This window comes from Cricetulus griseus, chromosome 2 (assembly GCF_003668045.3).
Source record: "Cricetulus griseus strain 17A/GY chromosome 2, alternate assembly CriGri-PICRH-1.0, whole genome shotgun sequence".
NCBI classification, from domain to species: Eukaryota; Metazoa; Chordata; class Mammalia; order Rodentia; family Cricetidae; genus Cricetulus; species Cricetulus griseus.
This window is the reverse complement of record NC_048595.1, coordinates 63,563,912-63,588,197: the sequence shown is the minus strand read 5'-3', so window position 1 is coordinate 63,588,197 and position 24,286 is coordinate 63,563,912. Positions and strand designations below refer to the sequence as shown.

General features: G+C 40.4%; 1 protein-coding gene across 10 annotated transcripts in view; it reads right to left on the bottom strand.

Annotated features, from left to right (window-relative positions):
• Window positions 1-2,944: 2,944 nt before the first annotated feature.
• Window positions 2,945-24,286, bottom strand: part of Bnc2 (basonuclin 2) — a 403,916-nt gene continuing 382,574 nt past the window's right edge. For 7 of the 10 annotated variants that reach the window (XM_035439815.1, XM_027400355.2, XM_035439816.1 and 4 more), the window contains 2 exons: window positions 21,583-23,552; window positions 2,945-6,160 (listed from right to left, as the gene is read on the bottom strand). In XM_035439815.1, the coding sequence (XP_035295706.1) occupies window positions 5,500-6,160; window positions 21,583-23,552 (2,631 nt within the window). In that variant the 3' untranslated portion in view covers window positions 2,945-5,499. Of the gene's footprint in view, window positions 6,161-7,626; window positions 7,661-20,587; window positions 21,183-21,582; window positions 23,553-24,286 lie in introns of those variants that run through there. The other 3 variants (XM_035439821.1, XM_035439820.1, XM_027400361.2) reach the window with 3 other exon arrangements.

Here is a 24,286-nt window from a genome sequence, read left to right as displayed (position 1 = left end):
GAATTTTAAAAAAACAAATGTCCAAGGGACAGTGTCTGTCATCCAATTATTGCAGAAGGGCTGTGAAAATAATTGTGTAAAATGTGGGAAGACTGGGGATAAAAGGAGGCGAGGAAGGCTGGGAGTGTGGACAAGAACATGGAAGATGACCTACTGGTCAGCTGTATTAAGAGGAGCTACATAATGTCGTTACAGTGAGAGCCTCTGCAATGATGGGAAGGGTTGGCATGAGCCTGGGGTATATTAGACATTTTAACGGTGACAAGAACATTTTGAGGGGAAAAGGAAGCTAGTTCCCTCTGTACCTCAGCTCTCATTTTGATCATAAAATCAACAGCTTTGTGATCCCAGCTATGTTGCTGCAGTGTGTAAAAGCAAGTCACTTGCATGTTCTCCACTCATTGCAGTAAGAAATAGGTTTCATGCCGGGCAGGCAGCAGTGGGGCACACCTTTAATCCCAGCACTCAGGAGGCAGAGATGGGCAGATCTCTGTGAGTGTGAGGTCAGCCTGGTCTACAAAGGCAGTTTCAGGACAGCCAGGAATGTTATTCAGAAACCCTGTCTCAAAAAAAAAAAAAAAAAAAAAAAAAAAAAAAAAAAAAAAAGTAGGTTTCATCACTGGCCTTTAATCTAGGTGACTCTTTACATCTCTGTGGTTCTCAACGGAACCCGGGGCCATCCATCACTTCTCACTTAAAAGGACAGCAACCCCCAAACTCACAATTGCCTTTTCTCACTATCCTGACGTAGAATGCCTGTCTTAAGACGTTCATAATTCCTCCCCAAGATGTGCTCAGTGACTCACCTCGTAATGGGGTACTCTGCAGGATACTGGAGGGTGTGTTGGCACCCACCATAAGGCAGGACATAGATTTTTCTCCTGAACAAACTCTTGTAATGCATTAACTGTTTTTATTTCTCAAACCAGGGCCAAAGCCGGTTCTCCACTTAATGCCTGTCTCTTCTGTAAGTGCTGTGCCCCCCCCAGCGTTTTTTGGCACCTGCCTTTTATAGCCCTCCTTGCTCATTTAGATCCCTCCTAAAAACAAAGACTGACAGGAAAATCGTTAAATCCACTAATTTAAACACTTCTAGTTTGGGGAAAGGCAAAGTCATTGAATTTGTCATAATTTTTAAAAGCCCTAAGGTAACAGGGTGTGGTCATATGACTCTCTCCTGTATGTCTTGTTCCTTTACAATAGCAGGTGCAACACATCTTAGGACAGGTGGATCCCATTTACTGTCACTGTAACCCAATGCCAGCAGATTTGACTCAATCAAGACTGCTCAGGTATGTTGTGTCCATCTCAGTCTCATTATTGGCTTGTCTGTTTGAACTGCCAAGGGTCGCCATTCTTGCCCATTTGCCTGGCATATTATCTATGGAGGACAGAGAGGAAGAGGGGATAAGATGCCATGCTACTAGGTGACATGTGTGGTTTCTCCTGAGTACAATGGGGGCATGCTTCTAAGCCGGTCTTCATAGATTTGGAGCTTTTCTTTCCCCTTAAGAGCAACGTGTGCACTAATGGTCTGTAACTGATTAAATGCCTCCCTCCTCTTACTGGAAAGCCATGAACAAAGAATTCACACAACTAGGATGGTGACAGTGCTATGCTAACATTGGTTTCTAAAAAGACGTTAGTCATGTTGAGAAGGAAAAAGTTTATACACATAGACCTTAAGAAAGGATCCAGCTGACCAAGGCAGCTGCACTAAGACTGGGGACGAGTTACACTGAGCTGGTTTCTCAAACACAATTACTAGCAGAACAAGAACAGCAGTTCTTTTATCAAACTTCCAAAGCCCGATTACTTATGGTCTATATTCTTCCTTGCCCTCTTTCTCCCCCTCCATAGCATGCAGATATTCTCCAAAGTGGACCAGCCTTGCTAATATTTACAAAAACATAGTTTAAAGTGATCAAAACAGCATACTTCAACATTAGCTGGAGAACATGCACAATGAATATTGCCTAATCATGTACCAGTGATAAAACTTGAGCAAAAATCAATCAAATGGGAGAATGCTATGTGGATGAACACCCATATTCCTATTAGTTTTCAGCTAGAAAAGAATGGATGTAGCTAGAAACTGTTGGGGGGACAGGAAACTCCTATGAATGAATAAAGGAGCAGGAATGGGCAGAGATGAAGAGTGTGCCTGGTCAAAATGCTCATCTCCTTATCCTATCCCTTTGCACATAAGCCTGGGGACTCCCATCCTCAGGAGAAATAGTGGTTAAGTCAAAGCGCTGCACTCAGACATGCCCCCAAACAAGCCACACTTTGGGAGTATAACTGAACATCTCATGATTCTACATTTCATGTACTATACCCAACGACTTCCCCTGTCCTTTTTGTGCAAATAGGCTTTATACTGCAATATTTAGTTGTGAAGAGGCCACCATAACAATTGGGCCCATGAGCAAATAGGGGGCATACTTAAAGAGTGCCAACTGCCCAGGTCCTATTACCGTTTCTGACAAACAAGTACACACTCTAGTTTCTGAGCAAGGGAATGCCACTTCTTGAATCTCATTATTTCTGGACCTTTTCTAGCTGGCTACAGACATTAGCAAGGTGTGTGGCAAGTGACAAATGCTTGTTTTCAGCCAAGGTTGCTGTCTGTTGTAACTCCTGACAGCTAGGTGACTCACTCAGAACCATTTGACATTTCACTGGACATTCAATTAAATATACTAAATGCTGATTTTGTAGAGACGAATGCTCCTGTCTCTAAGAGTGTAACATTTGAAAGTTGTTCAAGCATAAATGCATATTAATGTTCACAAAACAAGGTGTAGTGTTTAAGTCCATACACAATCTAAATGATAGTTTCCATATTTTCTGATGAGATTGTAACAATGTGTTTCAATCCTCTTTGAATCCAGCACTTGGTAACAGACAACCGCGCAATATAGAGAATGCTAAGAGGACCAAATGTTTGCAAACAAATGTTCATTATTCTAGTTCAGTCTTTCACAAACATACTGTACAGAGTCTTGTATGTTATAAAACAAAAGAACACATCTGTTTGTTCAGCTTAACATGACACCAAAGTAAAGCAACTAAGTTTTAGGGAAATAAAAGGTACAAGGAAACAGAAACAGTTATTATTAATTCCTCAGCTTTTTACCGTAAACATCTGTCACTTAACAGACATTGTGTGTGATAGTTTCTTTTGTACTGAAAATGCTTTTGGTCTTTTCTCTCTGTGGAATGCATGAAGGACCAAGTGGACCCCATGGCATCTTCAGAAGGAGACAAAGATAAAGCTTTAGGAACACCTAGCACATCTCTAAGAGCCTACTGCTCAGAAATTCTCAAAAATAAAAAATCCGGAACCCCCAATGAATGATACTTAATTTTGGAAAAAAAATAAATACTGTGAGGTACAATAAGTCGCACAGGAATCATAACAGAAACATATTGACAGTTTCCTTTGGCAAATTTAACGGAAGTGAATGCTGATGTGAACACAAAAAAATATTAGAAGTAGAAATATGAAAGATTAAAACAGAGGGTATTTCTAAGTTTTCGACTGTTGGGAGAAATGTTTGAGGCCATTAAATGCAGAAAAGAAATACATTCTCTTTCTATTATGTAGTTTGACAAAACTAGTGTTTACCCTCCTACCCCCAAAACCCCCCAAAAGAAAAAAAAGATAACAAAACCCATTCTGCAAGCACACCCCAGCAGTTCTGGCTGCAGACGAAGTTGAGTAAATATCATCATTTAGTCAGTATGCTGTGGTAGCAGAGGCTGCCGATGTGGTTAACCAGCTCAGGCAACATGTGTAAACATCAGAAACAAAACAAAACAAAAAGGTTTGGAGCAGTCCCCCCCTCCCCCTTGTTCTCATTCTCAATTGCTTGGTTTCAGGCTTGCTTTCACTTCTCTCTGACAAATTCGTGTGGGGAAACACAAAACACTACACAGTGAGATCCTGTCTTCCCCTCTCCTTCTGCGGCTTGCTCACTTGCTCGGAGAGGAGTGCTGCTCAATTCAAGTTCAGCACGTGTTTTCAAAGCTTCCAAGAACAGCTGCTGTGAACTGGCTTTTGATTTTGTCTATTAAGCAGGCCTGACTGCAGTGCTACTGCAGAATTTGTGACAAATGAGACAGCCATACAACAGACTAACCCAGCTCAGACTTTTTCTTCCTTTTCAAAGGATAAGGGTTAGGGCCTTGGAAATGAGTGTTCAACTTTTACTGTATTCAGCTTTCTTCCTTCAGTGAGTAATTTGCACTACTGTGTTCTGAAATATTATCCTGCCTCTACAAAAGAAATGCCTTGTCTATTTCACACCACTTTATTTTGTTTTCCTTTCATGTCATTTAACATGTATGGAGGAAGGATGCAATGTGGATTCTAATAACATTCGGCACTTGAAAAGAATCACCACGTGTTTTTGTTTTGTTTTTTTTGAAAGCGAGTTTTCTGGTGGCCAAAAAGTGGGCCTGTGGTTATGTTGAGTGACTAATTGTATTTTCTTTTCTGAAAACTTGTGCAAAGTTGGCAGTTTTGTGTTAACACTAATACTTTTTGTTTGGCATTTGTGCCCTTTACTGACCAGACCATTGTTATACAAGTGGGTTTTTTTTTTTAAAGAAAGATACTTGCTGAAGTATGGCAATAGTTTAAGGATAAAAAGAAGCACGGATATTACACATCCCCTTGTAGTGTCTGAAAAAAGTGCATGACTGATTTATGTACTAGTACAGGACATTTTAAAAAATCAGCTCTGTGCTTCGAAGCATGCCAGCACGTCTTTATCACTATATCTAACAGGTAGTAAAAACAAGACCATGTTTTTTTTTTGTTATTTTTTGTTTGTTTTTTAAAGAAAATGTGCATTAATGCTAATGAAAATGAATAGAACTAGCCAGCAAACTATTTCCTGCATATCTAACAGCTGGATGTAACTGTCAAAATTAAAGAAGAGTTAAACAACAATCAATACAACTGTTTTACATCATTGGCCTCGCAAGGCTAAATATTTACAGGTGAATCTGCCATGCTTTAATTAAAGATTCTCTCAAAACCTTAAAGTTCACAAAAGACAACTATAAGAAGTTCCTTTTTGTTTCTTTTCTCTTTTTTTCCCTTTTATTTTTTTGCAGGCAACAGTCATAGGTACAACAAAATGTGTCTTTGGAGAAGACCAAGAATTATCCTATCAAAATTGGGGCTAGCTGAACACTATATGTGTGTTCCTGTGTGTGTGTGTGTTGAAAGGGGTCCTTTTGTTTTTATCCCAAGTAAAAGATCCACCCTTCCCCAAAACTATAAAGGAAAAGAAAAAAATTCAAAAGCACCTAGTGTTTATCATTTTTATCTAAAGAAAAGAAAATATATGTGTGCACAAGTGTAGACATAAAGGCGTACACACGTACACACACACGTGCCCCGCTCTGGAAGCACACACTGGCTATGGCAGTTCCAACATGTAGGCCACCTGGTGAGAGCTGGCATTTGTAGTGTCCGTTCTGGGACTAATCTAGCGAAGTGAAGGGAATGTTTTTGTGGAGATTAGGGTTCTGACTGTGCCGATTTCGGCTTCGCACAGAGGAAAACATCATGTTACAGCCCGGGACTTTGCACTTGTGCATTTCTCGCAAATGCACAGTTTTGTAGTGGACCCTCAGAGTCCCCTTGTTGCTGTACATTTTGTGGCAAATGTTGCACATGATCCCACCATTGCTCCCAGACAAGCTGCTGAACATAAGAGATCCTGAAACTTCAGCCCCTAGGCTTCCGGGGAGGGTGGGGGCCTCTGCCTTGTGTGCCGATTCCCCACTGTCACTTGCCCCATCAATGTCATCAAGAAGAATCCCCTCGTCGCTGCCTGCATCTGATTCTCTGGAGGAATGGATACTGCTGCTGGACTGGAGGCTGGAGGTGGTGCTCAGGTCAAGGACCATGTAGTCCTCCGCCATGCCTCTCCCATACCCATTCAGGTGGGAGTCTTCTGTCCCTGCTGGAGAGGAGGCATCTTCCCTGACATCGAGCCCCAGAGGGTGCTGGGCACCATAGATCTTCATCAAAAATTCATCCCGGAGGTCCTTGCTAAGGGAGGGCTGCGATGAGTCCAGACCCATGTCATCGAGTTCTTTGGTCAACAGTTTACGGTGCAGGTTTATGTTGGCACTGTGTCTAGGAAAACAAGAGGGAAGGGGGAGGCGCACAGGGAGTGGGGAAGGGTGAGAAAAAGGAGAGCATTTTAAAAATTGATTCAACTTTCATCAAGCACCAAATAAACACATTCATTCCTAATTACACCATTATAAAAGCAAGTGTTCCCTACATCCTCAGGACCTAGGATTGAGTGCAGGTGGGAGGTGCAGAAAGGGGAACTTTCCATTGATGCCATTTTTATGAATAAGCTCTTCACGGGCAGGATGAATGCAAACTCAGGCACTCTTATCTCAATGGCTGTTCAGTTAGTGCATCAGCCACAGAGGACCTCATAGCAGATGTCTTATACATAAAGTAAGTATAGGATAATAAACATGAAACAGGGTAAAAGAATGAAACCTCTGTCTAAATGGAATAGTCTAAATTTACTTAAAATCAGAAAAGAACAGCAAATAAATCTTTTTTTTTAGCACAGTAAATATTGGGAAAAATCTTCATCTTTAAAAAAAAATTGTCCACATAATTTAGGTTTAACTTTTAAAAAAATCATCTTCTTTACTATCCTATCTTTCATGTTTTCAGTTAAAAAAAAAGTCTTAGAAAATTAGTAACTTAAAATAGTTAAAAGATTTTTTTGTGTGTGTGTGACATGAATCTTTTCTCAAACCTGTCTGGAATCACACCCAAATCTAATAGCAAAATACATTTAGTTTTCCAAAAGTTACCATATTTTAGTAGTGAACTATCTTCATCAAATAATGCTACTTTAAATTCTAATTCTTTAGAACATAATCTGATAAATTATTTTCTAAAATTACAACCCCTACCTCCCCCCCCAAAAAAACCCAAAAGGATAAAATTAAAGCACAACAAGTTAAAAATTTTAAGCACAATGACAAGAGTTCCTTTAGTTTACAAACAAAACCCCTAACTTCTACAAGCAAGAACTTTGCTTGTGTTAAAAAGGGTGAGATTCATTCCCAGAGCATCTGCAGGGACCTCTGGTCTCACAAAGCCCATGTCACTGTTTATCTGAAAACATTGCCTTTGTATTATTTCACCCCCCATTGACTTTAAAGCGCCCTTGGGCATATACCTCTCTCCACCTGCAAAGGCTCAGATGTTTGCCAAGTACCTAAATTGACAACTACCCTCCAAAAAACACAGTGATAAAGAAACCGGAAAACAAAACTTGCCAGCACTGGAGGCTGGACATCTTAGAGAAGTTAATTGTGATGATAGAAATGACCTAAATGGTCAGCATTAAGCTCATGAGTGGAGGCCTCCTGGTTACAATCAGAAGTCACTCCAATTGGGAACAAACACAGCTAACATTTCCTAGAGAAGTGTGAGAGGTATGTGCCTCCAGGGCAAGAAAGGAGGGAGAGGCTTCCCACCTTTCCACACAAGACAATCAGCACTCTGGGTTGAGGGGTGGAGGGTGGCAGCCCTCTGGACACTGCACTTGGGAAGGCTGAGCTTACCTTGTGACAATAAGATCAGCTTTCTAATCTTTTGCTAAATCGATCACAAAAGAAAGCAAGAATGAGAGACAGAGAGAGAGAGAAAGAGAGAGAGAAAGAGGGAGAAAGAGAGAGAGAAAACAAATTCACATTCTAGACATCCAGCTTTTTAAAACTTAAACAATAAAATAGGGATTTAAAATGTGATCACAAAATTATTTTCTGTCATAAGTGATCATCTCATATGTTGTTGATTTTCAGATCACCTGCATAATCTAAAAACCATAAATCAAATTAATAAACCAAATTCACAGCATCAGCAGCATCCATGAATGAGTTCCAAACAGACGCATGCAGTATGTGGATATGTGAATGTGGACACACACAAGTTGTCCCCACAAGCCTGTTCTGACATTCCGTTTCCCTGGTGTCAGATGTCAGATGACTCAAGTGGATGTGGCTAAGCAGAGTGCAGGAAATGCCTACTGTGAAGTCTTTCTGATGACATGTTGGGAGACACCAGCAGAGTTAGAACAAGAAGGAACATGGAAATAGTTAAACTGTGTACCACTACGCTATTGATAAAACACTCTGCCAGCTGTAAGCAGTTCATGAAACCCTATCCTAATTCACTCTTTTTAACACCCCACCCCCTTTCTTAGTTTCATAAACATACATTTGAATGCAGTCTAGAACTCTGTGTGGTTTCTCACACATCTGCAGCTAACGCTTCCTAGGTTTGCTGTTGAGCAAACAGCAGCCAGACACACAAAAGTTGCATCAAAACAGACTAAATGAGGAAGAATAAATTAAAGTTGACAAGAGGGCATACTGATCACCCCGATGAACACCTCTCCCATAGGATGACCTGTGAATTTACACATCTCCACTGATATGTTACCAGGAAGGGATTTATTCTTCATTTCTCACGTACAGCAGAAGAAGTCTGTAATCTAATTAGATGATGTACCAGCCCTCAATATCTGTCAACCAAACGATGTGCAGAAATGTGGAGACCAGCTCTGGCACTCCACTCAACAGTGTCCCTTTTCCGCTGTCAGCAGTACTATTGGCCTCTGTTAATATAATTACATTGACTTTTATTCAATTAAGTGCCATCCCTCGCTTACAAAAAAAACGCTACTTTATCAATTGATTCAGGTGTAATGTAATAATAAAGATGAACTCATGGCAGTGCATTAACTCTGCTGTTCATAACTTCAGTGCATGGGTTCATTCACGGCAGTCGATTTCCATTATGCAACCACAGTTCAGGAGAATTGATTCTTTTATGTTCATTTCTTAATCTATTCCATTTTTGTTTAATAATCTTCCCAAACGCCATATGCAAAACACATGGAGTGGGAATGAGGATAATGGGCTGGGGAAAGCCTGCTGGTTCAGCCCCATGCCTTGGACTTGGGAGTTTCCAACTGTCACGGTGTGGCTGCGGTGCAAAGAAGACAAGCAAGATGAGGGAAAGAGGGCTGACTGAGGTTCTTTAGCAGATACTACTGGTCCCGTTCCTCAGGAGATTAGAGTTCTGCCTGGACAGAATGGACAGAAGTCAGCGGTTGGTTTTAACAAAGACCTATTGTTAGACCCGCCAATCAGTCAATGCAAACCACTGACTGTCATAAAAATACTGTACTCAAGAGATACAAAGACCTAAGGTTAATAGCAATTTGAGGTATATTACAAGTTTAATTGGATCAGCAAAACTGAAGAGGTAAAAAGAAGAAAGATGAAAAGAACTCACTGACAATCAGATGCTGGGCGAAAAGAAGCCCAAGATGGGAAGGGGTGACAGTAAATAGGACCTCCAGGATCTGTCATCCAGGGATAAACAAGCATTGTTTTCAAGAGAGAAAGAAATCTAGTGTTCTGAACCATTTACCCAGAAAAAGAAGGGCGACTAATAATTAGCTAAAAGGATATAAAAAGCTGTTTCTGCTTGCTCTGATTGGGCAAATGATACAGCTACCAAGAAGGAAATTATACTCACAGAATAAAGGAAAGAAAGAGAACTGAGATAAAGAGTTCATGGGTATAAAGGTAAGGGTTCATAACACAGGTCTAAAATTTAGCTCCCACTTTCAAGAATATAGATGAGATGTAAGTCAGCCTGTGGGAGATCAAGGAGAAGACCTGGCACACAGGAGGCATCCGATCAGTAATACACAGTATTGTAGAAGTTTTCCTTCACATGAAACAGAGTTCGGTCCTGAAGTAGAAGCATTTTCCCTGTCTTTGTAAAATGACAACAGTGACAGAGCAGAAAGTAAAGACTCCATTACAGTGTAAGGAACATCACAAAATGTAGGTCCCAAAAAACACTCAACTTGGGCTGTGCATAGGCGTTACAAATGTTCTCTGAATTTTTGCCCTCAACAATCAAGCTGCCAAAATTTAAGAGGTCACACAAAAATAAAAATAAGGTTTTAGATCCAGAGAAGGGTGTCGATACTAGACTTCTGTCTTATTTGGAATGCTGAGTGAAAGTCCTATCACTAGACTAACATGTATCACTCTGTTCTTTCTGTTTCTTGGAGGAAACAGACAATCACAGAACACAGAAGATGCATTTAATGCCATCAAGTAAACACAACAGCCCGGTGGACAAGGAAATCAAGTGCTGCTTTGGGTTTTGGTCTCACATCTCATTTTTTCCTATTTTCTCAAATGCCCAGGGTGAGCTAATGCAACATTTTACAAGCAAAATTTTAAATAGAAACAGAGTTTGAGTTTGGTTTTGAAATACAGGGGAAGAACAGGTGGTTTTGTTGTTAGTTGTATGTTTTAAAGGGAAGCCTTATGATCAGGTCAGAAAATCATGTGATGATTAGTCTCCATTATCAACCTGCAAGCTAGAGAGATCTAGAATTGCCTGAGAGGTAAGTCTCCGAGTATGTCTGTGGGGATTATTGTAATTAGGTTAACTGACATAGGAAAACTTGACTGCGGTGGGTCTTCTCTATGCTGGGAATCCTGGACTGCATAAAACAAGAAAATAAGCTGAATATAAGCATTCACTGCGCTCTGCTTCCTGACTGGATGTGGTGTGAGCAGCTGCTTCCTGACTGGATGTGGTGTGAGCAGCTGCTTCCTGACTGGATGTGGTGTGAGCAGCTGCTTCCTGACTGGATGTGGTGTGAGCAGCTGCTTCCTGACTGGATGTGGTGTGAGCAGCTGCTTCCTGACTGGATGTGGTGTGAGCAGCTGCTTCCTGACTGGATGTGGTGTGAGCAGCTGCTTCCTGATTGCATGAGGTGTGAACAGCCCCTTCAAGCTTTTGCTGCCCTGACTTTTCTACCATAAACTTTGAGTAAAAGAAAACCTTGCTTCGTGAAGTGTTTTAACAGAAAAGTGACTAAGCCAGCCAGTATCTGGGTTCACAAATTCACAAATCAAGTTCATATGTTATATAAAATGTCCAATATTTAATTCTTAATTAATTTTGTGCCATTCCAAGCTTAGTGAATAAATATCACACAATTCGTTAGGTAAAATGGGAATTAGGGCTTCACTTTTGTTTTTGTTTTTTGTATTTACTTTCCTGCTCCACTCTGTCACCACAAACATATGCCTAAAATGACCACAGTGAAATGTCCACAGCAGATTGTGTGTGTGGTCATTCCTTGTATCATCCAGGGCTTGGTTCAGCACAAACTCCAAACCAAAATCCAGATTCTCAAAAGTCCCCTGTATGAACTGATACAGTTTAGTATCTACCACACACACATTCTTCATTATAAAGTAAGTCATGTACATATTAGTTTTGGTTCCCATATGGCGTAAGTGTTTCACCAATAGTTGCTGTACTCTATCATATTGGAAGCAGTGACAAGGAAAGATGTCTCTATGTGTCGGGTGTAATTTGATTTTTCTTCAACATTTCCTGTCTGTGGTTGGTTGAATTCATGGACATTGATCTGTTGGACATAAAGGGTCAGCTGTCTAAGGACCTGGAGAGGGGGGAAAGGAGAGGGAAGAGGAATTTCTATCCAATCTAGGAAAGTATAGATATCAGATGTGGATACAGGGTTAGTTAGCAATACTTGCCAACAGAAATGTAAGCCCACTCTCCAAATCCTCAGACACAAATGATGAAAGCCCCTGCTCCCTACTCTCAGCTGAGCTGCTATGACACTATCATCTCAACGTGTCTGTACTACCATTTATCAATCATGTGCTTACAACTAAGCAAGTTAAATGACATTTTGGCACTACCCATTTTTCAAATAACTAAAGATTCTCTTCAGAACCCCCCCCCCACTGCCCCAGCTGATAAATCTAGTGTAAAATTATATAGGGCAATTCTCAAAAACCCAAAAAGTAAAGAAATGCAAAAATTAACACAGTAAACAAAAACTAAGAAAATTTTAAAAATATGAAATTCCGTTTTTTCCAATCCCGTTCAGTATAAAACAAATCATCCACACTGGTCACGCAGGCAGTTCCCTCTCCATTCAAATCATTCACTTGAAGATAAGCTCCCACCAAACTCTTCAGGGGATTAACTAATTTACTGCAGAGATACGGCACGTCTGTTGTAATAACAGGTAGGATGTATTGGGGTCGACCATTTATCAGAATTAGACTTCTTTTCTCAATTCACAGTGAATTATGCTGCCTACACGACTCCCCTCTCTCAGAGCCTGCCATCCCCTTATGGCCCCTAACGTGGCAGGCAAACAAAATTGACAGTCTCATCTTGTCAACAAGGGGCGATTCTCCTGAGGAGCCATTTAACTTTGCAGAGGAAGCAATGTATTAATGTGCTTGTCCCAGGAATGTTAATCATCTTCAGGCTTCTGATCTAACTTTGACGTGAACGAAATCACCAAATTTGTTTACTAAATGAATCGTAATATGCTAATAAGAAAGCATGACATATATGGAAAAGCCAAACAGATGGTTTGTTTACTCCACTTTGCAACTTTATAAATGCTGTAACTCTGAAGATGTTAGTGAGAATTATTGGTTTGTTGGCAGAGGCAAACATGTCTTTTGCATACTAAACTTGGCACCACAGTTAGAAAACAATCTGTCATCGCTGTGGAATGCATAAAAATGTTAACACAGTGATGGCATTTGGGAGGGCAGATGGGTAGATGGAAAATGTGTATGCTGCATGCTCAGGTTAAGTATAGAATGGATATCCAACAACAGCCCTGCTCACTAACCATTTTAATGTTGAGTTGTATCTCACACAAGAAGGCTTTCAAGGGTGCCGATTATTCAGTCATACCTGTTGAGCTATAATGCAAGGGGAGTGTTACACTGTGACTAGGCTATGCTTTCACAGCATTTGGGAAATTTCTGAACCAGGCAGCTCCTCTGGTGCTCAGCTACTGTTGGGTAAGAAAAGGCAAAGCCTCTTTTAAAGATAATCTGCACTGTCATTTTAAGTTTTATACCTATCCAGGCTGCAAATAAAGCAAAAACAAAACCTTCACATCTTCTGTTCCATATTGTACCGTCTAATTTAAAGAGTTTACAAAAGATGTTTTCCCACATAATAGGAATGAACTGCTTTTTTCACATTCAAATCCGTCTTTCATTTAAAAAATTAACATGTGAAATATGGAACATTGATTTCTTTCAGAGAGGAAATATTTAAAATGTTTTACATCATTCAAACAGTTAATTTGTGATGTTAAGAGATGACATTAGGGATTTCTAAGTTCCCCATGGAAAGAGATAGTATCTTGGAGGACTATCAATATTACTTAGCTATGGACTTCATCTAGAAATGTATGTGGAAAAATGAAAGTAATGAACTTGAAAACTCAGGTGAGCATAATCTCATCCGCATAGTTGCTCTTGTGCTGTCAAAACTGCCAGTTGCAATGAGCATACTTCAGTTATCCCACCAGCCATGTGCCTACACTGCTGAAGATTTCAACTTGCAGAAACATCCAGATAATGTCTGTGAATTTTCCCTCCTAGCCCACAGGCATGGTTGGAAGTGCAGAATATTTTAGTGAAGAGTTGCTTCTTGTTCCCAATGTCACTAACCACTCCCAACATTCTAGTCCTACATATACGATTGAGACTACCACTAATCTTGTAGAGCTTCCTGGTGTACTACTGTATAGTGCTGAACTCTTTACCTACTGGCAGACTATAAACAAGAGAGCAAAGTGGTCTAAAGAACCACTGAGTTCTTGCTGTCCAAGGATCACTTTGGAGCAAGAAACATTAGTGCTGTCCCAGCCTGGCGCTTGTATCTCATTTGAAACATCTCATTCCTCACCAACAAAGAAAATTTCAATAAAGTACTTTTACTGGTTTAACAACCTTGAGCTCCTGGGATTGTCAAAGTGCTAAGCCTTTTCCAAGGAGAGAAGAAATCAGCAGCTCAAATATAATTAACCTTCCATTCTCAATGCAAACTGCCACGCAAAGGAGCTCTGTGGTCTATTAGTGAAGTTATAATGGCCAACAGGCAGAAGCAAAATTGGTCAAAAAGTTGGCTGCAGCTGTCATATTTTTGGAATTATGATTAATGGTACTAATAATGTGGATGATTACTGATATGTGTATCTCCAGCAGTTTATCATATTGCTCTGGCTGCCTACATCCACAATAAACAGGATGCTATCATTTACCTCTTTATTGAAGGCAACCCTCCTCTTGAAGGAGCATATTCTAATTACTTCGTAATGTTTTATGTCTTAAACATTTTGCAGCTCTGGACCTTGCCAACTGCTTCATGTCTACCATTGATTAATTACTGAAGGTTTAATCAAAATTTAGAACCTAATGTAGTCATTTATGAGCACACCACAGTGCCAAAGTAGTTAGGCTCTGCTCCCAAGTTTGGAGAGTGTTCGGTTCAAAACTCAAATCCCAGTCAGGTACAAAGATCCAAGAATTTCACCTTGGGTGCTCTGAGGTTGCCAATTCCATCTCTGCTGATGAATGGAAGGTAATCTAACTACAGGTAAACAACAGTTTTACCTTCCGTCTCACCACTGGGCTCCCCCTGCCTAATGCCCAAGCCCACAGAGCTGCACCACCAGCTGCTCTGAGAAAAAGGTGGTGCTTTTGAACACCCATCAGGAGAACATAGTTTTGAAGTGGTTAAACAAGTGAAAAATAATTTGCTGGGACAAATACATAAGTTTTTTTTAATGTGGATTTTTTATGGTTCTGTCATACAACCATTCACCGTTGAAGTTAAGTGTTTTTTTAATACCATTACTGAACTGCTGAAATGGATGCTAATATAGCTTGGAGTGCTAATGTCAAGTCCTGGTAATAAAAAAGACAGACTGCTGAATGAAATAATTTCAAGTAAAAAATAGAACAAAAGTGCTCTCTCTCTCTCTCTCTCCACTTTTATTGAATTGGGACTGACTGAGCCAATTGCTTTAGAAGTCTGTAAAACACAATTACTAGTGAGCGAAGTGACCCACCAGTGCCCCCTCGGTGACAGAGTGGACTAAAAAGGCAGCAGAGTTACAGCAGCTCCCCTCAGCCCCATCAGACTTCCAAGGCTTCCTTCTAAGGGCCTGTTGTTTGCTCGAAATCTGTAGTTTTTCTCAGGAAAACTTCCTATTTCCCATCAGCATGATGAAGTAACTTCATCTATCACTTTCTAAGTTCTCTTTTGGAAATTAAGGATGATCTGTGTTTTGGTCTTTCTGTTTAAATTGTCTTCATATATAAACGCACATGTGCACCACTGTGAAGATGAGCATGACGATGAGTGGCCAGGCACAATTCAGATTTGTCTGTGCAAGAGTAAAACTGAGCCATCCCTTACGTATGTTCAGATAGAGTCACTTGGCTTTCCTTCTCTTTCTTTCTTTCCCAAGGTAAAGTAAAAATCAGAACAAGCAAGAAAAAGAATTAAGTTGGAAATGGGTAACATTTTCCCCCTTAGTTAATAAAAGAGGTAATAAACTCCACAAAGTAGTGGAGTTAAGATCACTAACACTTCAGTCTAACAGCTTTTTACCAGGAATTTACAACTCTCGTTTTAATCCAAGCAGCTTGCATTAGGACATAAAATGTAGGTATTTTTTAAAGTGTAGCTTTATGTGAAATGACTGGAGAAAAACTGTCCTTTTCTTAAGAAGTATTCTCTCTTCCTCTGACTTGGTGTGCCTGCCTCTCAAATACACACATCTTGGCACTCCAGAAGCAAAGCTGCCAGATCTCCTTTATATTTTTTACACTGTAATTTTCTGGCAAGTGCAAACTTCTTTCATGGACTGCCATATTCTTCTAGTGACGGTCTTATGGGGAAAACACCACACTATTTCTGAGTAGCCTGAGGAAGGAGAGAGGACAGCATGCTTTACAGGGTGACCTCATTGTGATGTTAAGCAGCAAAGGCTTTCCTTGTCTTTGGAAACAAACAATACTTAAACTTAGAAGGTTGTTAGGAGATTTTCACCTAATGGAGAAGGAGAGGGGGATCCCACCATGGTTACACAAGTAAACAGAAGGAAGGGAGGGATCCCACCAGGGTCACACTGGTGAATGTGAAGTATGGGCACAGTTTCCTACCACCTTCCTACTGTAGGGATTGTCTGCAAAATCAAGTATCCTAAATGACGTTTCACATCAGAAATACTCACAACTAGAAATTCTATCAGGGGGGCACAAATAGATTTTTGTGGACCGGAAACAGAAATCAGGAAAATGACCCCTTCCAAGTGTATTGCCTGGGTACTAATGATGCACCTTCTTTGGTATTTTGCCAGAATTTTTCAGGCAGTACTGGTAATAAGAGTGGCATCTTTTCCAGGGAAGGCAATGATAAAGGCTGTTTGCAAGCATTCTGTTTGTAGTGGGAGCTCCACAGTCACAAGAGATTTAATAGGAACTTCCCTCCACAGCATTTATAAAACATCTCTTTGCACATGCGAGGGAAATTGTTTGCTGGCCACTGAGCTGTCTCTGTGGCACACAGTGCTGAAGATGGTGGCGGTGAAGGTTGCACTTCTTGTGGAGGAGTGAAAGGTCAGCAGAGGTTTAAATGAGCTTGTCTTGCATCCAGCTGGGCCAGCAGGAGGTCATTAGGAAGATCCAAGGCTCACTTTAGGCTTGACAGAGTCTCTCCCCATGATACAAGGAGACCGTTTTGCTCATTGCTCTTCTCTCAGTGTATAAAAAGAACCCCGGGGACAAGAATGACACCGAAGTTTATCTTACTACCAAAGTTTTGCTTGAGGAGGGCACAACCAGCAATTACTCAGGAGGGGGATTTACTTTGTTTGTTTGCTTTTGATGGAAAGTAATGGAGATAAGCACAAAAGGCCTATTGATCTGCTGGCTCTATTGTGAAACCAAACAGAGGATCAGTGGGGGAACATCTCAACGTTTAAAAGCCAGAGGACCTACATAACTTCACTGTATGAAGAATTTTGGAAGCAGAGAATTGAAATTTGATTGGGTGCAGTGTTGGAAATGAAGCAGTCATCTATTAAGAAGCTCTCCTCTGAGGATTAACACACTATTTGACAGCTAATTACATTAGGGCACATATACTAATAGTTCCCTTGAACTGGTGCTAAGTGGCTCATTTCTTGGAGGTATTGCCTGGCATTTATTGAAAAGCTCTCTCTATAAAAGTTCTCTATAAGTTTCCAAACATAGAGAATGATGGAAAAAATGGATGCTGCTTTGCTGAGAAGGTGATAACAGGAGGCAGGTAGCATGTTTTCACATCTTCACCTCTGTTGTTAATGTATGCAGTGGCTCATCAGAGCAGCTCATGTTAATTTATTCCTGCACACCTGTACAGGGCTGGAAGTCAGGTAATAAGATGAGCAAAAACTATACATCTCTGCTGTTTAGCTATGGCTACCCAGAGGCCTATACAAGAACAAATTTAGTTCTGGAGACATCAGCAGGTTTTAATAAACCAAATACAGATGTCTTACTCCATACAAATCAAGAAGTTTACATGTTTAAATCTGGACTGATTTAACTAGCAATCAAAGAGAAGGTTCACACTTGGCATCAATGGTTACCTCATATTTATTTATAAATCACCCTAGGCACATATTATTTTGTTTTAAAATTTATTCATCTGGCTGAAACAACCTCCACACACCTTAAGTAAGGATGAAGAAGAGGCTCCTGTGTTTCTGATACAATCTATGACAAACTCCAGCAATTACTGCTCAGTGGTAAAAAATGAAGAGGGCAAAGCTCACAAGGATGCTAACTTCTTTCTATACACATCACCTAGTTTCTGGAGGTCTTCGGTTTTAAATTTCCAATCACCAAAGCAAATGCAAATAAAACAACACACTAGGAAATGATGAAGAAAGTTAGGAAAATGGGCAGATGATTTAGCTGTTTGCTTGCCTTTCCCACCCCTTAAATAATAATACTAAAAACAATGCCTGGGCTTCTCTTCTGCATAGATGAGTGGCCAGTGAGTCATCCTAAGGATCAAATATTAAGTCTGAGGATGAAAACTAGCACAGGTAAATTAAGCTCTGCTGAGTGTAACTAACATGCTTTTATGCACACTGCAGCTTCAGGCTACTTGGTCAGATACTCCCAGGGAGTATCTCACATGCATAGTTCTCCAAGTCAGCCTCCTGTTGCCTCGCAGAACAACTCAGCAGCAGAAAAAAAAATCAAGGGATACATAAGGAAAGAATCTGACAATAATCTCTGAGCAACAGAGCTCTTTACAGAGGAAATGATTTACATTTCACTTCAATCATTCAGAATAAAGGTCATTCTTACAGCTAGTTGGTGATGAGGGGAATATTAGCTTGTTCTTTGTCACTAATGTGGAATGATCCTCCTGACTTTTGAATTGATCAAACACACCATTATTGACAACTATACACAGAAGGACACCTTTGAAAATGTTTCTGACTCTTGTCTTCCCTTGGATGTGTGTCCTTCTCTCACTGCCAAACCCAAAATATTGTACTTTAATGTTATTTTTCCATGTCCATCTTACTAATATGCTCACTAGAAGACCTCAAGTGCACCCCTCATGTGTATTCATCTTAGAAGCTGCTCCCAGCTCCTATAGGGTACTGCAGACTGGAGGACAAGGCAGCTGCATGGGTGAGCAGAAGAAAGGAGCAAAGCCTGAATTGGAACTGGTGCACTGGGAGCCCTGATACTTCAGCTACCAAGGGGATACTTCTCACAATGGAACTTCCCCTTGGGTGCTTTATTTGCACAAGGAAGACACTGTGGAGTCAAGGATGGATGAAGCCAGGCCTCTTTCAGAGTAGAAAGCAATGGTTTGGAGACAGGAGGTCTAAAGACAAAGGAGAGTTTCTTGGGAAGGTCTGTTGGTAAGAAAGCTCATCATTGTTTTAATCTATCACTTGATTAAAGGAAGAAAAGAGGAACATGGGCTTTCTGGAGTTTGTGTAGCAATAAAAGAGGAGAACCCAAAAGGTGAGTCTAAGGAGCAGACCAAAGATGAGACCTAAGAGCTTCTAAACAAGGAGACATATACACTGACTGGCATTCACTGAGGAAATGACTCCAGTCTGAAAAGTCCACTCTACTGAGATTCAGGAAGAGGCTGGCAACTCAATGGCATCACTGTGTCTTGTTATTTTGGTGGCAGTTAGTCACACATCATTGTGTTAAGTCATCATCTCAATAGGGCGAATACTTTCTTTTGACAAAAAAATAAATGCCAACATTTTAAAAAAAGGATTTAGTTGGGACCAAAGGTCTGTGTAGTTTTTAGAAAGCCAAATTTCAAGAATAAAATATCCTCACTTTATGATATCTTTTTCAATTTGTATTTTGTCCTTTATCTCATGACAAAACTCTGAAATGAAAAAGATTGGATATAGTACACTATTTCACTGTCACACAATGTATGGACTGTCTTTTGAAACATATGGTCTGTACTCCTCCTGATCTAACTTCTGTGTGGCTGGCAGTGGCTAATCTCTCAAGTCCTTACAATAAAAATGGCAACTAAAATATTCTTTTTCCGTCAGTAAATATTCTTTTTCCATCAGTAAATATTTCCCCTGAGACAAACAAATTCTATCTCAACAGCACCTCCTTCTGTGTGTGGACACAGAAACAGTAGCACTTGTGTTCTGGACAGCAGTATGCTCGAGAGTACAGTAGTGACTGTATTAGTGGAGGCCCCAGGCTTGGATCCTTATCCTTTGCTGCTTATTTTTCCCAGTGTTATGAACTGTGATGTTTTCAGCAAACTTAAATGTGAAAGGAATTCATGCAAATAAACTTAAATGTTGGCTTCAAACACTCCATTTTCATAAATATTTTACGCAAGTTTTCACAACTGTTCTATTTGTTAAAAAATTTCAGTGAAAAATTTTTTCAATGGATTAACCTCATCTTCACTAATGTACTGCTTGAAATCTGAAAGAATATTATTCCAAACTTGGAATGGAGGGGTGGTACTGCATTTATTATTCAAATATAGGTATCTTATTTGGAATTTCCTGGGACTGTTAATAAGAATTTAGGACTGAAAATAATGGTAACACAAGAATCCCCCCCTCTTTTTTTTTTATAGAGCCAGGATAGCAGAGGCAGGAAATAATTAAAAGAACAGAACTTGACCTCTTTTGTGTCAGTAAAAAGAAGAAAATATGTACATTCATTCAAAAAAGGATTGATCTTTCATATATGAAAATGTTGCAAAGATAGGTCACTGCTTTGCAGTTATAGTATTTTTTTTAAAATCAAGACAGGGTTTTGCTGCAGAGCTCAGGCTAGGGTCAAACTGGCTATCCCCAGCTCCTCCCAAGTGTCATGGTGACAGGTTTTACTGCCACAGCAGTTCCAGTGGCACTTTCACTACCTTCTGCTTTGTCAAAGACTTCTATCCAACTAACAAATACTAGAATAAGGTGGTAGGTCTTTGGAAACTGCAGTAATTTTGTTTTTTCATATATATATATATATATATATATATATATTTCATATAGTATGAAATAAAATTTTACCTGAAAATATTAAAAAGTCAGTGTAGAACCAAAATACATATCCCATGAAGTAGGAAAGACTGCTGATTTATGACCTGAGTTGGTTGGGCTGGGCTACTATGGAAAAAATTTTCCCAAAGGCTCATCCTCCATAAGTGAGGGATCAATCACCTTGTTGTCCCATCACTGAATGACCACCCTGACATTCCATTCATATTGTAAGAGAATTAATAAAAAATATTGTAGGTTTAGACCAGCTGCTTCTGCTTAAGTCCCATGGTTTCAGAACTATAGCTACATAACTTAAGGGGGATGTAATCTGATGGCTGTATGTAATCTAATTCTAACTGATGTTAAAACATGTACCTAGGCATGTCCCCAGTTCTGTGGTGAAGTTCCACAGCAAATTACATTTTAGACATGTGATCAAAGACACTATTGAGTTGAAATAAAGAAACCCACACAACCATGCTCTTTCCCTGTATCAACAATTACTTTGGCCTCATTGTCTTCTGATAGTTTCATGATTCTTAAAGAATTGAAGGACACACTAAATACTTATGTAAGGAATGATAACATTTCTGGTTATACCTACGGAGATGCAGGCTGTCTCGATGTCCTGGACCTATGGTTCTTTCCATCCATAAATTTCTGTTTCTATATTGGATAAATATGTGTGTATGAAGATAATATATTGGTTTAATTAAAAAGCCACGAGGCAAAGCTGTGACTTCTAAGGAAAGGTTCATGGGGCAGCAAGGAACTGTGTACTGTTAACTTATTCATACCTAGATGCATGGAAACATACACATATACATACATATACACATACACAAAGAAAAATGGCGTGCATTACTAGGTAAAATGACATGATTCTGCATGCTTCATCATAACAAGCACTGGCTGCATAAACTCTTCATGAGCATGGCAGCTTAGTGATCATGTGGTCAATATGGGCAATCCTTACAGTGCATCAAAAACATCTAACTTTTAATTCTACCATGATTGAAACTGTACCCCCACCCTCAGCAGGAGCCGCCAATGGAGATTTACTGACCTGTCTCTGCTTCGTCGAGAGGGGAAGGCAGCATTGCAGCCGGCCACTGTGCAGACATGCATCTCTTTTAAGTGAACGTTCCTGTAGTGAAGCTTTACACTGTAGGAGCTTTTGAAGCTCTTCTTGCACACATAACAGATTTTGGGGTCTGGACTAGAACACAGGTCACCTTCAGGGGAGAATTTTTGAGGGCTTCCATAATTCAGAGACGATGTAAAACTTTCATGCAAGGCAGCCATGCTGGCCCCCCCGCCATTGTACAGTCCATACTGGCTCATGTAAAACATGTCGTAAGTGGGATCTGTGAATTCTTCCTTTACCTTGATGACATCTTGGTGAGATGGCTCACTGTGGTTCTCATCAGGCCTCTCACTGTTCATCAGGACTTTTTCGCTCACCTCACTGTGGATGTGCTCATCCCCTTCCATGGATTCCTCACCCAGTTTAGGCTCTGAAGACTCAGACTCGTTCTCATAGTCCCGCTCGGGCTCCTGGTCCTCAGATGTCATACTGTCAGCCCTTCTTATTTCAGTTCTTGAAATGCACCGGGTTCTGTTATGCTTAGAAAAGTCCTTCACAGACATGCCTGGGCTCATCTCCTCTTGGGAATGACAATGATTGTCATGGCTCATGTCATTGACCACAGTCCCACCATCATTAGGGTCATCATCTTCATCATCAAACTCATCAGCTGTATCAATGATTTCCTTCTCAATTTTTACAGGCATGCTTGACTTCCTAGGCTTTTTCTTAGGTGCCAGGTCAGCACTGGGCTCATGAGTGCCCATCATCACTGCTGGCACTATTGGCTCAGAGGGTGGAGGAGGATGCTGTTCTATGGTACCACTGGTTGGAATGATGGGACTGGTTGGGAGGGAGGTTGGAGGACTCACCATTTCCCCTGGAGTAAGTAAACTTCTATAAAAAGGAGGAACTGGTTGTACAGTCTTTAGCCCAGAAAATACCAGCTGGCTAGGGAGAGGGTTCTGTAAGACGGGGTCTAGTGGAGGAGTGGTAAAACCCATTGGGGGCCGACCAGGACTTGTGAGTGTGAGATTTGATTTTGTACTTGCTATGACTGGAGTGGCAGCTCCTGATGTAGCCCTAATTAAATCTTTGTCTCGGTTATTCCTTAGCATAGGCATGTGAAGGCGGGGGTTGGGGTTTGCACTGTGGCGATTCCGGCTTCGAAGGGAACTGAAGACCATGTTGCAACCTTCAATAGTACATCGATGTTTAATTTTCAGGTGAACTGCATTATAATGAATTTTGAGAGTACCTTTGTCATAGAATGTCTTCCCACATGCATTACAGAATACCCTTCCTTTCCTGGAGGCTGACCCCATCCTTCTCATACGGTGAATCCGGAATGAGCTTTTTGGGTGTTCAGTTTTGCTTAGATCACTGACTGGGGCAGAATTCTGAATGGGGGAAACACATGCTGGCTCGGTTTTGGGTTCCACATTAGTGATGCTAGTCAAGGCATTTCTATTGGGTGTTTGATCACTCTTATAAGGTGTGGGAGATACTTCAGATTCACTGCTCTCATTATATTCATTCTGGGTTGAAATGCTAGGTTCCCGCAGCCTCAGTCCAGGCTGCTCTAAAAGCAGCCCGTTGGGAGGCAACCCTAACAGTGGGGCTGAGACAGGGTTTATATACTGGAATGGAAGCAGAAATGCAAGGCTGTTTGGTATGTTTTCAAAATGATGAATGCTGGAAGGATTGCTGTTCTCTAAGTGAGCAAGGAGGCTAGGGCTCCTGGTGCGATTATTGCTCTCAATGAAAGTCCTTATATCCGAGTCTGTCTTTGAAGATGGTACAGCCACAGCTTGCCCTTCTTTCTCCTGAATTGCCATCAGCTCCACAATGGATTTGGTTTCTCCAAACCGCAGAAACTGCTGAAGGGTGATGATTTCCTCTTCTCGAGACATGATGGCCCAGCGGTCCAGTACTTTGCCAGCAGCGTCCTATAGGCCACATCAAAGAAACAACAAAGACAAATAAAAAAAACTTATTGATTGTGCATAATTATTCAATACTACTGAAGGTGCTCTGCCAGCTTAGGAAACACAGAGCCAGAGCAGAAAACGGCATGTGAGCAGTGTTAATAAAAGTTAACACACAAAGCAAACTTTTCTGCCATGCAAATGTAGCAATTACAGTCACAATTATAGAAACAGATTGAGTTTAATAATGTCAAGGCAAACAAAATGTGGACCACTGGGGCTTTGTGATGTAAAATGCCTTCAGTAATGCCATTTTAACAATAATGATCTATATACTATGCAACTCTTTAGCATATATTAGTATAAGATGTGAACTCTTGCTGTGCAACCTAGTATAAATGAAAAAAAAAATTGTTCCCTAATCTTTGTTAAATAATGACACCACAGGAAAGAATTAAATACAGTTCATGATGTGTACTTCTTCAAGTCAAGCAGACATGACACTAGATTCAGTGATGGAAATTCCTTTAAATGAGAGTTATGTGACTTTTGGAATAACTAATAAAAAGAGAGAGATAAGTAAAATAGCATCACTCCTTCAAAAGTCCATCACTATATTGCATATGATCTTTTTTAAATGCCTGTATTTTTATGCTGTTTAAGACTAGGCAATTTTGTGAGGCAGAGTGAAGGAAACATCATTTGTGAAAGGTAACTTCTCTTCTTGAAAACTGGCTGTAACCCAGCCATTTAAA